Source organism: Antennarius striatus, chromosome 10 (genome assembly GCF_040054535.1).
Source record: "Antennarius striatus isolate MH-2024 chromosome 10, ASM4005453v1, whole genome shotgun sequence".
NCBI lineage: Eukaryota > Metazoa > Chordata > Actinopteri > Lophiiformes > Antennariidae > Antennarius > Antennarius striatus.
Window position 1 is genome coordinate 18,919,958 of NC_090785.1, and position 13,927 is coordinate 18,933,884.

The following is a 13,927-nucleotide window of genomic DNA, read 5'->3' on the forward strand; positions in this document are numbered from 1 at the left end:
TTATTCTCAAAAATGACACAGAACAAACCACGTAATAAACTTTTACATATTTATTTTCAATATCCACTTTTTTAATTACATGGCATATACACACGTACCTTTGTTGCATCACTTTTTTATTTCTGAAATTAACTTATTTGTCAAAATAGAGTTTGATTAACGCATAATTACAGAATGCATGAAGCTGCAGTTAAGAAAACCATTGAAATAAAAGGTCAAAGGTCAGTACACAAATCATTAGAAGGACAGCAGGTTTTTAGGCCAATACTGTAGTGGTTCATCAAGTTACAGCAGAGCTGTACATTATGTAGTCAAAACAAAACACACACACATAAAGATTTTTGTCTAGCAAACAGAAATACAGCATGGTCGCTACAACTTCACGAAAAGCTGTTTTAGGTGTTAGTGCTTCACCACTTCATACATCACACAAATTCAACTGAGCTAAATGAGCGCACTTCTGACAGCCAAGCTAGTGGCTCCATGTCTGATGCCCATTCTGAGGAAACTAGCTCACGTTAAGCGCCAAACCAGCTGTATGTTACACAAACACAATATGATCTGTAAAACCTTAAGACTTCCCCAACACTAAAATACTGTCAAGTTATGGTAGTTGAATCATCCAAAATGTGAAGTGGATCACATGCTGGAGAGTCTGCTGCTTTAGATCTGACTCGGTAGGAGAGAAACGACGAGGTCTCAATAAAATCAAAAGATACCTTAAACTAAGCAACAGAGGTCGTTGTGGCACAACAGCTAAACGCTTTAAAGACTCATAGCAAAAAACCAGAGGTGACTGACACCCATTACTATGGGCTGGTATCAGTTCACTACCCAGTAATATACTGTATATGCACAAAGGAAAAAATGTCATGTCAAATCTATAACAAGGAAAAACTAAAAGCAAGCAGTAAATATGCTGTTATTTATTTGCAACACATGTGCTACTTGAAAACAGATTAAATGCAGTTGTTAGGTATTGATTACACAGGTACTCGGTGTGTTACTCGTGTGTGTGTGTGAAAGTTTGAACATGCACTGAGTCAGTGCTCCCTCTAAGCCTCAGGAGTAAGATGGGGCCACAGCACTCAGCAGATACAAACAGACCAGAACACTTCTGTCCCTTGTGATCAGCAGAACTTTGAAGGCTCGTGTTTTGGTGAGATTTAGGGGTTAAATTTCAGGACCAAAATTTTAAATTAGCAATAATTACCTTTGAGAGTATCATCAACTCTAAATTAGCATTTAGACGTTGTTTGTGTGGTTTTGTGCTGCTTAAACTAGAGCCGTGCACAGTATGATGGTAATGTATGTTAAGGCAGATAGATAAAATTTACAGCCCAATTATATAGAATATCAACAACTTGAATAGTGTTTCCTGTAACTTTTGAGGAAATAGACTTTCACCATCCTGTTTTCTTTGGATTATCATCTGTAAATGTGGCCCAACTCAGCTTCTCTTGCCTGATCTGTCTGTCTGCTAGTGGTGGATGTGTGGTTAGTAGCAGATATATGATGTAGCAGCACCTAAGCAGACGTCGTGTTTAGTGTCCTAAGCAGAAGTAGCGGATTATTATTGCGCATGTATGCGTATTTGCAAGCCTCTAAGGTCATTAGCACCAGCTATAAGCAGGCCAGACTAAAGGCAGCATCTAAACAAAGCATTAGAAATATAAATGGTGTAGCTAGCGTAGTAGCGATTGCGATGGCTATTAGCTTTACCACTAGCTTTGCTATGCCAGTATTAGCAAACAATATGAGAAGCTATGACAGAGGCTACTGAGGTCACCTCTAAGACTTTACTCTTAAAAAAGAGCAGCTCAGCCTACTCAAAACTAATCCATGCAGCGATCATGATCAGTGGTCTATAAGCACTATGGTAGCGGCTGACTAGTGAGAGCGCGGGCGTAGAGGGAGCACTGATTGATTCACTGGTGTCACATCAGTATGTCCAGGTCGTCACCGTGGTCGTCCTCCTCCGTCACACGAAGTGACAGCACCTCCTCGTTCAAAAACAGTCCACTCAGACGCTCTTTGCGGGCCTGTCGCTGCTCTTTCAGCTGTCGCTTCCGGAGGGCTTTCTGCTGAAGCTTACGTTGCTTCGAGCGTTTCTGAAACACAGAGTGGGCAGAAAACATGTATAGTGAACATGATGTTCCAGTTTGTATTACAACACCCCAGTGCACTAAATTAGCTCAAATACATTATTTGCTGTCAACATTATCTGTGTTGAACAAAATGTTTGGTCCTCTTTAGGTAACTCCCACCCACTAATCCCATCCTCAAGCAAACACAGGTCAACAGAAAACAGACGTCTACAAACGTTCTTGTTCCGTACTTTAGAGTCTCGTATACGTTCTGCTGCACTGGACAGGTTTCCGTCACTGTGAGCTCTGCTGATGTTAGCAACGCTGCTTCCGCTACAAGCTGACGCCGTACCGCCTGGAACACCATGAAATAGACACTGTTAGGAAAACATTTGAAATTCATGCTAAAATGACAACATTCAATGAAAACTGCTGACACGGCCCCTCGAAGCTCCTATGGAGGTGCCGTTATCCTCCTTACTGAGAGCCAACCAGCATGCCTCTCACCTGCTATGGAGTTGGATGCTGTGGAGCCGGTGGAGGAGCTGGCGGAGCTGACCATGCTGGCGTTGCTGCTGCTGACTCCGCTGACTCCACCGGTGCTGGCGCTACTGTGGCTGCTCCTCTTCCAACCCTCTCTGGTGCTGCTGGCGCGCAGCCTGGGGCTGTGCTCTCTGATGTAGTTACGCACCTGATGACATCAAACACTTACAAAATACATACTGTTGTACAGATCAGGATCAGCATCTTTTTAAATGTGGTTTGCTAATCAAAAAGAAATGAATTTCTTTATTATTTGATCACTAACCTACAACTGGACCTACAAACACTTGAACCTCTACCCAGTTATGAGTCGACACTGATACTGGACACATCAATGTCTTATTAACAAGTCAAAAAGCTGATAAACATAAGAAATATAACACAGAAGTAATCAAGCTATACATAAATTCATTCTAGTTTTATTTCAGGTATAAAAGCAGAAACGCTACTCATGGATAAATCAGGATCTATTCTGAAGCCACTGTGTGTTATACTCACTACCCACCTGTTTGAGCTTCTCATCAGTCAGACAGTTGAGCTCTATGATGAACTCGCTGTCAGTGGGGGAGATCTGAGCACAGGGGTCGATGATCTTGATGATGTCCAGCTGCTCTCTCAGGCCCATCTCCGTACTGACCTTCCGACTCAGGTACTCGATGTACTCCACCTGGAGGCAGAAACACAGTCACTACTTCTTCCTGCCGAAGCATCTCAACAACAGTTCAGACTATAGGTGGATGAAAAGTACTTAATTATTTAGTGCAATGATGTGCTTTCACTGGTAACTGCAATAATGGATTGGGATTAGCTAGTACTGTGTTGGCCCGAATATAAGACTGTGTTTTTTGCACTGAAATAAGACTGAAAAAAGTGGGGGTCGTCTTACATTCGGGGTCTAAACATTATACCCATTCACAACGCTAGATGGCGCCAGATATCTTTAAAGCGAATGCTGAACTGATCTCCCCAGGCCAAAGCGAACCCCTGTCACGAAGAAGAAAAATAATAGCGGTAGCACGAAGAAAACTAAAAAATAGCGGTAAGAAAGAAAAGAGAAGAAAATAAGAGACGAGATAACAGAAAATGGAGATTTGCATGATTTGAATGAGGCAAAACAACATGCTTTTTCTCTCGAATATATTGTTATAATCATTTGTTTCAGATGTACTGTAAATATTTTCTGTTTAAAAATTAAATTTGGTGTTCAAAAAGTCTGTTTTCAAACTTGAGTCTTGAAAAAGAGGGGGTCGTCTTATAATCAGGGTCGCCTTATATTCGGGCCAATACGGTAATCTACTGTATACAGGTAGTCGCCGACTTACGACCGCGATTGGGACCGACAGAGCGGTCGTAACTCGACTTGGTCGTAAATCGACTCTTACGTAAAAATTAAATCCAGCAGCGCTGGTTCTTGGCTGGGGGTCGTCCGGATCGTCAGCTGGGGCAGCGTGTGGGTTGGTGGGAGCGGGAGACGATCTTTTCATAATCATTGTGAGCTTTGTCTGAATTGTTCGTTTCTTTTTCTCCTCATAAATTTCACAATATGGACGGAAAGCGTCGTTTGCCATCCGTTCAATCCTTGCAAATGTTTCTATGTTCTGTGTCCATTTCTTCAAAGTGTGCACGGAGTTTATTTAACAGGGAAAAGCCTTCTGACAAGCCTTTGGTGGTGAACATTTTTTCTGTTTCCTCCTCTTCTTTCTCTGCTTCTCTTCTCTCTTCTTCTTCCACTCTTTCTTCTTCCAGCGCGATCAGTTCTTCATACAGCGCGATCATTCGTGAGTTCTCCAAGGAGAGGTTTTTTGCCAGTTTCACTATTTTCTCCCGAATCTGATCAAGTTCTTCGTCACTTTCAAATCCAGCAGAAGAGTTCACGTAACGCTTGACAGTTTTTCCATACGCCATTCATACATTTCTCCGTCACAGCCTCCTAAGCAGCCCAGCCCATCAGTAGTGGGCTGGGCTGTTGATCTCACGGTGTGACTGAACAGCGTGTGTGCGCCGTGGTGACTGAAGAGAGCGCGGGAGCCTCAGAGCGTGAGTACTGTGGCTGGAGGGAATGCCCGCGTTACCCGGACATTGTGGTCGTAAAGTCGGTCGGTCGTAAGTTGCACGGGTCGTAAGTCGGCGACTACCTGTATTGCTGATATCGATCCATCAGCAGTGAGTGGATTCTTCCCTGCCCCACAGGACCGACTACTACACAGATGAATATTTCTAAGCGCACCCAAGCGGCCCTACATAGACATTAGCAGTGATGCTATATCTATTAATTTCATTCAATTAAATAACAATAATGATAACATAACTAAGATATCAGCACAAAGACTTATTCATCTGGATGAAAGTGAAAGATCAAGTAGCTGCTGAGACAGTTATAGGCAGTACAAGACTCTCACCTAAGGGATGATGCTTACTTGTGATGAATGTAGATCTTTATACAGCGGTACCTCTACTTACGAAATTAACTGGTTCCGGAAGAAATTACGTAAGTAGAAAATTACGTAAGCAGAGACGCATTTTCCATGCAAATGCCCTAATCCGTTCCAAGCCCCCAAAAATTCCGACATGTTTTATGAAGCATAAAAATGCATCAAAACATGTAACAAACACATGTTACGATTAGATTATTACACAATAAATGAGAGTTGTGCGTAATGTAAAAAACAAAGAAGAATAAAAATGATCGTCATTTAAAATTAATTTAATTAAAAATTTAATTTTCCTTTTAACTGCTGTCCTCATTGTTTTTTGCCCTCTTTGGTTCATGCGCTCTTGCCTAACGATGCCGAACAACTGAGTGAATTCCAGTCCTCCTTCTGAACTTCTCCAACCACCCACGCGATGCCTTAAACTCCTTAAACTTCCTTTTGTTTTAATAACGTGGCGATTGTAGATGCATTACGGCCATATTCTTTGGCGAGATCAACCAAACGCATCCTTTTTTCATGCTTTTCTATTATCTCTTGCTTTGATTGTATAGACAAAAAAACTTTTCTTCGTTTTTTCTTTTCCTCTTTTCTCCGTCACTTTCTTGGGGTCCCTAGCGAATACTCAAAAAGTTAATATATTTACGTAAAACTATCAGAACACGTCATGGGTCGAGGGCTGAATGACGAGGACCCTGGATAAACACCGATCTAGGTCCACACAGAGGTCCCTCTTAGCCAATGGGATGCCAGGAAGATACTAGGTAATAGCCAATGGCAGAGCAGCTATGAGAATGGTGCGTTCAGGAATCTGTGGGGGTTGCAAGTATCAGCCCATACAGTATTTTTACCTTTCATAACTCGAAATTTCTTTTGTAACTAGAGGTAATATTTTCTTGCTGAGAAATTTTGTAAGTAGAAAATTTCGTAAGTTGAGACATCCGTAAGTAGAGGAACCACTGTATATGGAAAATCTCAATCTTGGTCTTAACTCAGCTCAACTAATATAAACTAGTTTAAATGAAACCCACAGACTAGTAGCCTCGGCAGAATTGTCACTTTCACTGGTGTCACTGCCAACAGTAAGCAACATTTACTAATAGAAACCACTGGAACACAGAGAAGCACATCGTCTTTGTTTACCTGTTCATCGTTGGTCATAGCACTCCATGGTAACTCATCCAAGTTGCGGTGAGCGTGAGGCTTTGGCTTACGCTTGGAAAAGAGACATGGTGAACTTGGTACACTTGGGATGATGTCTGAAAGGACATCACTCCCACTAGCGATGTCACTTCCTGGCAACTGGGTGAACAGCAGTAAAACAAACAATAAGAAACAAGAGGACAGATTTATTAGAATGACAGAACACGCCTGTTTAACTTCACACTAATAGAAAATCTACATGTATTTAATGCGAGCAAATAACACAGGCAGGTTCTAATGTTAATTTCTACCCTGAGACAAATCAAGTTTACCAAACCAGCAAAAGAACCAACCTGCCACTCAAACTCAGAGTCAGACCAGTCCCAGTAAGTGCTGATAGAAGAGGAGACATCGCTGCAAACACTGCCCTCTGGAAACAGGTCCAGAGAAGTTAGTTCCTGGTCATCTAGGAGGGAGTAACAGTCATCCTGATCCCCCACAGACACAGAGGAGAACAGCTCCTCACTGCACTCAGAGCTGGCAACGCTGGTGCCGCAGGACGTGAGGTTCCACCTGAGGAGAACAATGTGTGACAGTTAAAGCACGTCGAACACAAGGGCCTGGACCATGGAAACACCATTTCCTCTGAAAACATTAAATATAAACATCACAAATTAACTTTAAAAAGGGACGCGAAAAACACTTTTTGTCAATGAGGTCAGTTTTTAGAGTTATGAGTTTCTCACAGCCTTCACATTTTGAGAATAACCCATTTTTTCAGGTTTTAAAAATGTTAATGTAGTTTTGAAAACTGCAATCTTCGGTACAATTATGATGCCCGAAATATTTCTATGTTTCAATTAAATTGTACTGCTGCCACAAACCATTACAGGTAACCTTTTTTATAGTTGCAGGATAAATGGTGGAGTCTGAATATATAAGGAAGCTTTTTTTTCAAACTTCATTTCACTCCCTGAAAAACAACTTTGTCCTGTGCGTGTTTGGACGCTAAATTATTGGCATGTCGTGAATAGCAGCAAAATATATACAACATATACCCTGAGGGGCATTAAGCTTCACATACATGTGTTATGACACACATTCTCTCTCTCTACTCACCTGTTACTGTGGAAGCGATGTAGTGGATCTGTTCTGTGACATGATGAGAGCTGACAGCCAAAGTCACTGACATCCAGTGTTCCCACATCACTGAGGTTGGCTCTTTGGGAAAGCAGAGGAAAAGGCTCCTCCGGGGCCAAAAACTTCTCATATAGAGATTCAGACATGGCCGAAAGTTCCTGATGAGAAGAAGCATTAATAGAGTGAACAGTTGCTGACCATTTGGTTCACAATATTTATCTTTAGAGAGACTAAACAACCGTCCCAAACTTCCATCGGAACAGTGACATTACTGGAACCGATTCGGGTTTGGCTGCTGAGGTTCAGCTCATCGAACCACCTGCGGTTCTTCCTAAGAAAACACAAACTCCTGACGTGCATCGATGACACGAGAAAACATCAACGTTTTAGCATCACATCCCGAGCGTGTTCGCTTCATAACAGACTGCATTGGCTCACTGCATATGTGGTAAGAAATTAAGCAAGTCCAAGGGACAATTTATCACCAGCTGAAACTGTTTGGCTTCACTTGTCGCGCCGTCGTTAACCGGTTAAACCAGTGTTTTGAAGCAAACACAAGCTAACATCATTAGCAGCCTGCTAAAGTTCGACATGTCCACGTAACGTATACTAAGTCATTAACCGTCAACCAAGTAATATTTTCCCACTGCAATAAACCTTGGAAGTTTATTAATCTCATGGGGTTGTAATAAATTGCTTCCTATTGTAAAACACCGACCTTTTGTGGCTCAAACAAACAGCATTGCCACCACCTCCATTTGCAAATTGTTTCTTCCTCTGGCGATGAGCCTGTATAATCTGTTATCGCGAGACTACAAGCCTGGATCACGTATTCTCGCGAGACTAGAGACGGGAAGAGCGTGTCTCGTGACATAAAGGCGGAAGTTGTCATGTAAACAGAAACGACGGTGGATGTGTTGGACGGTCATCATATCGCTGTTATTGTGCTCTCAGCAGGTCGTTCATGTGTGGTGAGCGATGTCTTCAACTCATGGAAATGACTCCAGTTTTTTGGGAGGAAGGATCCCACCAGAAATCGAGTCGATGTCGAAAAACCTGAAGGATGTTGACCAAGAGTTATTTAGAAAATTATTAAAAGGTAAATAATGTGTTGCACGTCTAACTAGCGCTGGCGAGATGTAAACCGTATAAAGCTACTAATTGTCTGCATGTTTAGGTGTATTTGCAACAATGACCATGTATCAGAAAGCATCCTAGAAGTCTGTCTTTTTTCTAGATCTTGACTTGATGCGTATATTGAATTCCATAAGTCTAGATGAAAATCCTAGTGGAGCTTCTTCTTTAAAATTTTCCATGGGGTGCTGTGAGGGATTCTTGCTACATTCGATCATGAAGACCCAAATCATTTTGCAATGCAATTTTGAGGAGCACTTTCCTTTCTTCTATATTTAATATTTGAGAAAACCTTTCAAGTTTTCAGCACTATGTGACAATTTAAAAATGGCCCTGAATCTGTACTGATAACTTTTTAAAATGTTCACGATAGATACTGTTGATGACTGACCGTACAATGTTGGTCATTAAGTGAGAATGTCCCTGCTGGAGTGTGATGGACTGACAAAACTGATTCCCATTAAATTTCCAGGAGGATGTTCATGTTCACTGTGCTTGAAGCTATTTTAATATGTCTGTTCTGTGTCCAGCTGTGGTCAGTGCTCTGGAGGGGAAGGACTGTAGAGATGTCCTGAAGTCGGTAGCAGAGAGCAGTCCCATTCCTCAGGAGAGGCTCAGTCACATCATAGCTGGGATGTACAGAGTTTTGTCTGAAGCCATTCGCATCCCCACATCCTCATTTAAACAAGAGGTATATTGGAACACACTGACACCGACAGATATCTGTGTTGAATAAAATTCAGGTCAGTTCTTAATGGCTGGTGGGGAGTATATCTGGAACTCCCTGCCAGCCTTTCAGAACTGGAGAAGTTTGATGAGAGGCAAAACATCATCAAGCTTTTCCCCCAAGTCTTTATTCAGCATGGATCCACCATGACCTGGATGACTGAGAGTCGTCATAGACATACTGACCTGACCTGGGAGCACGTATGGCTACAACTCACTGGAAAAGCGTTAGAATAACTAATAACATCCATGACGACACTCAGTAGAGCATAATGTCTGTTTAAAGTTTATGAAAGAAGAATCAAAGGAATAAGAGTGAACACCTGGGTTTCCACCACACCATCTTTGCTCAGGTGACATGCAATTTATTTATAGTTTATTTTTATTTCCTGATAAATCAGATGTTGAATAAATGTTGGAAAAGAAATCCCATATCGGCACCAAAATGGGTTCCTGTCTGATCCGAACCCCGACCTTCCACTAAGGAGGGTTTTTGTAGGATTAATCAGTGCATGTAGTGTTTCAGTTCAAGGGTCTTTTTATTTTGCTAAGGCATATGGGCTGATTCTGTCCTCAAGGTGATCTTTTTGTTTTAAATAATTCAAAGACATTTTGTCACTTTTAGTCTTGAACATTTCTGCATTCACTATTTTCTCCTATTAATTTTGGAAAACCTTGAGGATTTTCAAATTGCGTCTTGCAGGACATCGTCTGCTGAGGCGGACACGTCTGATTATCACTTACCCATACTCATAACAGCCATCAGCAATATTAGGTTTACAGTTCCGTTTGTTGTTTGATAAACGCATCAGATTTGTGTTAGTTTCAAACAGTCATTGAAAACACAGGCATGAATGGTGAAATTACAGTGGCTAACTTCCATTAAGTTGGTTTTAGGGTCATGAAATTCTGTCTGAAAACACACTTTATTCATTGTGTAATGTTTCTTCTGTGGTATTTGATGCATTATTAATGTAGAATATTGTAGAATGTATCTACTAATATATGCATTTGTTTTATTTATGTCCCTGTTTAGACCTTCAAAGAAGATCTTAGGGCACTGAGGTAAGGGTCGGAGGTCATACACACTCTTATTTCCACCACATGTACTGATTGATGTTTGTATTCTATGTTGTCTTTCAGGGTACCTGAAGAGTTCATCTCAGATTTTTGCAGTGTGGTTTTTGGTAATCGGTATGTTTAGGCTTCATTTATTGGAGAAAATTCATGTCAGAAGCTTTCCTGACAACACAATTATATCTGTGTCTGACCTCTCTTTGTATTTGCAGGCGTGCAGCTCTGGAAGTAGCATCCTCCCAGAAGGATCCTCACCTCCCTGCAGTAGAAGATTTGAAATGGAGAGTGGATGTTGCCATTTCTACAAGGTACGGCCTACATGTTTGTTTATCATCATGCAGATGATCATTGAAGCCTTTCTGTTAGTTGTTTGTTTTGATGGGCATTTCCTAGAAATAATCTCTTCCCTGGAGAGATTTTTCTTCTTCATATTTGTAATAAATCCAAAGACATTGGACACATTTCTTAAAGAAGGGTGATTTTCAACCTGATGGTAATTTGTGCTATTCGGGTTCTGCTGTCTCCCCAGCTCTTTAGCCAGGGCCCTGCAGCCGTCTGTTCTGATGCAGATGAAGCTGTCAGATGGGAGTCTTCATCGCTTTGAGGTAACAGATGTCTTGTTTTTAAAGTTACTAGTCATTTTAAATTCTCTAAAAATATAGCATTATCAGTATGTCCACTGGCTTTTGTTTGCATGGCTAATGTTAGCTCTGCGGTTAATATTCATCCTATTCATAGAAAGAAGTTGGTTAATAGCCAGGGACCCGATGAAGGCCAGTTTCTGTTGTTACGTAACAGAATGACAGTGGACTAGTACAATAAACATTTAACATATAATTTTGAATGTGTATCAGTGACAGTGTTTCTGTCTTTATGCAGAATTTGCCTGAAATTTTTTAAAATGCATTCATAAAGTACAGAACTGGGAATGGTTTCGACTTGCATTGCATCTCTTGGAACCCCGACTTAAACCTGTATTGCTTGACAACACATTTATTTCAAAGATAGAAGTATTTCTTAGCGAAATAGAGAGAAATGCTAAAGTTTTTTATTTTTTATTCTAAAGGAATTATCAGTGATTTTTCAGTTTGAATCTCTGGCTGTATGTCTTCTGTCTGTTCATCAAATTTAATTAGAGATTAGAAAAAAAATAACATCATCCACATCCACTTCAAACAGTCATTGTTCATCCTAGATGTAAAACGGGTGATGAAGGGATTTATTTCTGAAAACTTGTCATCAGCGAGAAAAACAGCAAAATGAATGAACTCAGTAAATTGAAGTTGTGATCTGCTGTGTCAGCAGGGGGCGCTGTAATCCTTATAAATTCAGGAAATCTGCTGCTTTCAGACCAACTTACTACTGCAGACAAACAGGAAGGTGTAGGGTCACCACAGCCCTACATACTCCTAGGTTGTAGGTTGCATAATTAGATTACAGCAAAGTTTGAAGATTATAAGCAGCAACATCCATGTGCAGATTGTGTTGAGGGTCGTTCCTCGCCTTTACTCCTCAAGATCTCCTGTTATTACCGAGGAGTCGGCTGCTGCACTCACTACTGAATGAACAGCAGGGAGGTGTCACCTCGCGTAACCTTTTCCTGGAACAACAAACACACAATGACTCAGTTCTCACTGCAGAGGAATGATAATAAAATTTTCTTTTTGTATTAGTGCAGAGAAATGGCTGAACAATACCCTACCTTCATCCTGCAGGGAGGTCAGATCTGTGCTGACACTTTGCCCAAACTTTTTTGTTTACTTTAATCGATTGATTTATTTATAAAAGAGATCATGCAAAATACATTAGTCTTAAGGAAAAGAGGATTTCAACCTGATTTACTACTACTGTCATTTCCACCTGCAGTCACTGAATTCATGAACAGGAACAGCTCAACACGTTTCTTCCTTGCCTCTCAGTGACGACCACTTTGCTCCATATTGGTTATGCTTTATTCTGAACGCTGCACACCCACAGAAGTTATGGGTACTCACACATGAACGCATGTAGATCGACTGCGTTCTGTAGTCTGCATGTTGTCTTTACCGTTTTCTCATTGGTCCTCATGTCACCGGGCAGCGTGGACGGGCACACGCCTACATGTGTGATTCGAGTCCAGTGATGCAAGTTATGGCAAGAGAGACAACAAGAATTAAGTGTTCAGTTACGCCTGGAAAATTAGATGTTTTCTTTGTTCCGGAAACACACATTACTGTTGAAAATCCTACCATTGTTTGTTTTTTAGATGTGAATTCCTTTTTGCTTGAATGTCTTTTGGATTTTCTGTCAACGTGATTAACTTGTAATTGGGCTCCTATGAATAAACGTCATTTTAAAACTCAAATCTCTCTCCCCCTCCCTCTCTCTCTTTATAATTGTTGTTTATTAGCTACTGTAAATCCCTATGAACTCCTCTTAGCAGTCGTTTAGCCATGGTCCTTACTCAAACTATCCCATGTTTGCTGATTGGGTTTTCAGAAGCTGGAGGAAAAAAAAGGTTTAACATGATGTTTTAGAGGACGTGTGACCCTCCTTGTCTTCCCGTCTGTGTGACATCGCCATTGAATTGTTGTTTTCTTCTTTAGGTACCTGTGTCCAAATTCCAGGAGCTCCGGTACAATGTGGCTCTGATCCTCAAAGAGATGAATGATCTGGAGAAGAGGAGTGTTCTCCAGATCCAAGACTGACTCCCTACACTGGGCCGTTATCTGATTTAAACCACCTATATTCTTAATTTTTGTAAATTGAATCAAATGTAACAATCTAAGTTTCAGATATTATTGTGTAAAAAAAATAAAATAATCTGTATTTCTTTGATAATGTAATCTAAGTGTACCCGATCTAGTTTACTTGGCCTTTAACAGAGTAAAATGAAGTACTGTAGTTGGATGCACCACAGGAGAACCTAATGAGTGAATACAAAGACACAGATGTAGGTGTGCAGCTTATAAAACAGTTCATAAGAACACATGTGTGGTTTTTGTTGGGAGGCTTGAGACGGCAGCACAGCCTCTTCTGTTCCGTAGCTCTGGTGTGGTGGAGTGAGTACAGACTGACTGCTGCTGACTCTGAGACCGAACATTCTGTTCACATGCTTTTGAAACTTCAGGATGAACAAAGATATTTTTTTTATGCTCATGGTCTTCTGTCAATGGTTCTTTTGGCTTGCAGGCTGATTGTATAATGAGTCAGGTGATGGTTTTAACTGTTACTTGGTGTTTTTGTTCATAACATAGACATGTTTTACTATTTGAACATCATTTCTCTTGGTCATTATTTCTGATAAAGTCTGTTCTTGTATTTACAAATAATTAAAACACTGGAGAGACAGCAAATAATATGAGCACCCATTGAATCTTCACATCCAGTCAGATTTGTCGTTTTATTTTGATCGCTCTGGTTACACTGTGGAGAAAAACTATCGAAGGGATCAGCTTGGGTTTTGATTTTGTTCAGAATGTTTAATATTGAGTCTAATCCTGAATCAGACTGATGTAAATAAAACCACACCCAACAGATTATGGGACTTACAATACATAGTCTCTCCTGAGCCTCAGGTGTTACCTGCAGTCAATGCACCAAACACGTTTTGGTTGTGAACAAACAGGTTGGACCAAAGGATCTATAGTTTGGATACAACTCACCGGG

The 13,927-nt window shown here is 40.9% G+C and overlaps 2 protein-coding genes across 2 annotated transcripts; one reads left to right on the forward strand and one right to left on the reverse strand.

Moving 5' to 3' along the window:
• Positions 1–36: 36 nt before the first annotated feature.
• On the reverse strand, positions 37–8,119 carry fam199x (family with sequence similarity 199, X-linked). Its single transcript, XM_068325397.1, has 8 exons — positions 8,061–8,119; positions 7,322–7,500; positions 6,556–6,775; positions 6,203–6,361; positions 3,136–3,297; positions 2,595–2,778; positions 2,339–2,442; positions 37–2,111 (listed from the first exon to the last, which is right to left on the reverse strand). The coding sequence occupies exons 2-8, from the start codon at positions 7,486–7,488 to the stop codon at positions 1,938–1,940; spliced, it is 1,170 nt and encodes a 389-aa protein (XP_068181498.1). The 5' UTR covers positions 7,489–7,500; positions 8,061–8,119; the 3' UTR covers positions 37–1,937.
• Positions 8,120–8,232: 113 nt separating this feature from the next.
• On the forward strand, positions 8,233–13,539 carry commd5 (COMM domain containing 5). Its single transcript, XM_068325584.1, has 7 exons — positions 8,233–8,441; positions 9,007–9,167; positions 10,239–10,267; positions 10,346–10,396; positions 10,492–10,587; positions 10,809–10,884; positions 12,865–13,539. The coding sequence occupies exons 1-7, from the start codon at positions 8,321–8,323 to the stop codon at positions 12,964–12,966; spliced, it is 636 nt and encodes a 211-aa protein (XP_068181685.1). The 5' UTR covers positions 8,233–8,320; the 3' UTR covers positions 12,967–13,539.
• Positions 13,540–13,927: the final 388 nt, after the last annotated feature.

Bases quoted from the DNA above. Each gene is read 5' to 3' on its own strand.
- fam199x (XM_068325397.1), bottom strand. From the start codon at position 7,488: ATGTCTGAATCTCTATATGAGAAGTTTTTGGCCCCGGAGGAGCCTTTT. The intron at 6,362-6,555 runs GTTGGTTCTTTT...CTGTTCACCCAG, and splicing joins ACTCTGAGTTTGAGTGGCAG to TTGCCAGGAAGTGACATCGC. The intron at 2,112-2,338 runs GTACGGAACAAG...TCTGTGTTTCAG, and splicing joins AACGTATACGAGACTCTAAA to AAACGCTCGAAGCAACGTAA.
- commd5 (XM_068325584.1), top strand. From the start codon at position 8,321: ATGTCTTCAACTCATGGAAATGACTCCAGTTTTTTGGGAGGAAGGATC. The intron at 10,397-10,491 runs GTATGTTTAGGC...TTGTATTTGCAG, and splicing joins AGTGTGGTTTTTGGTAATCG to GCGTGCAGCTCTGGAAGTAG. The intron at 10,588-10,808 runs GTACGGCCTACA...CTGTCTCCCCAG, and splicing joins GATGTTGCCATTTCTACAAG to CTCTTTAGCCAGGGCCCTGC.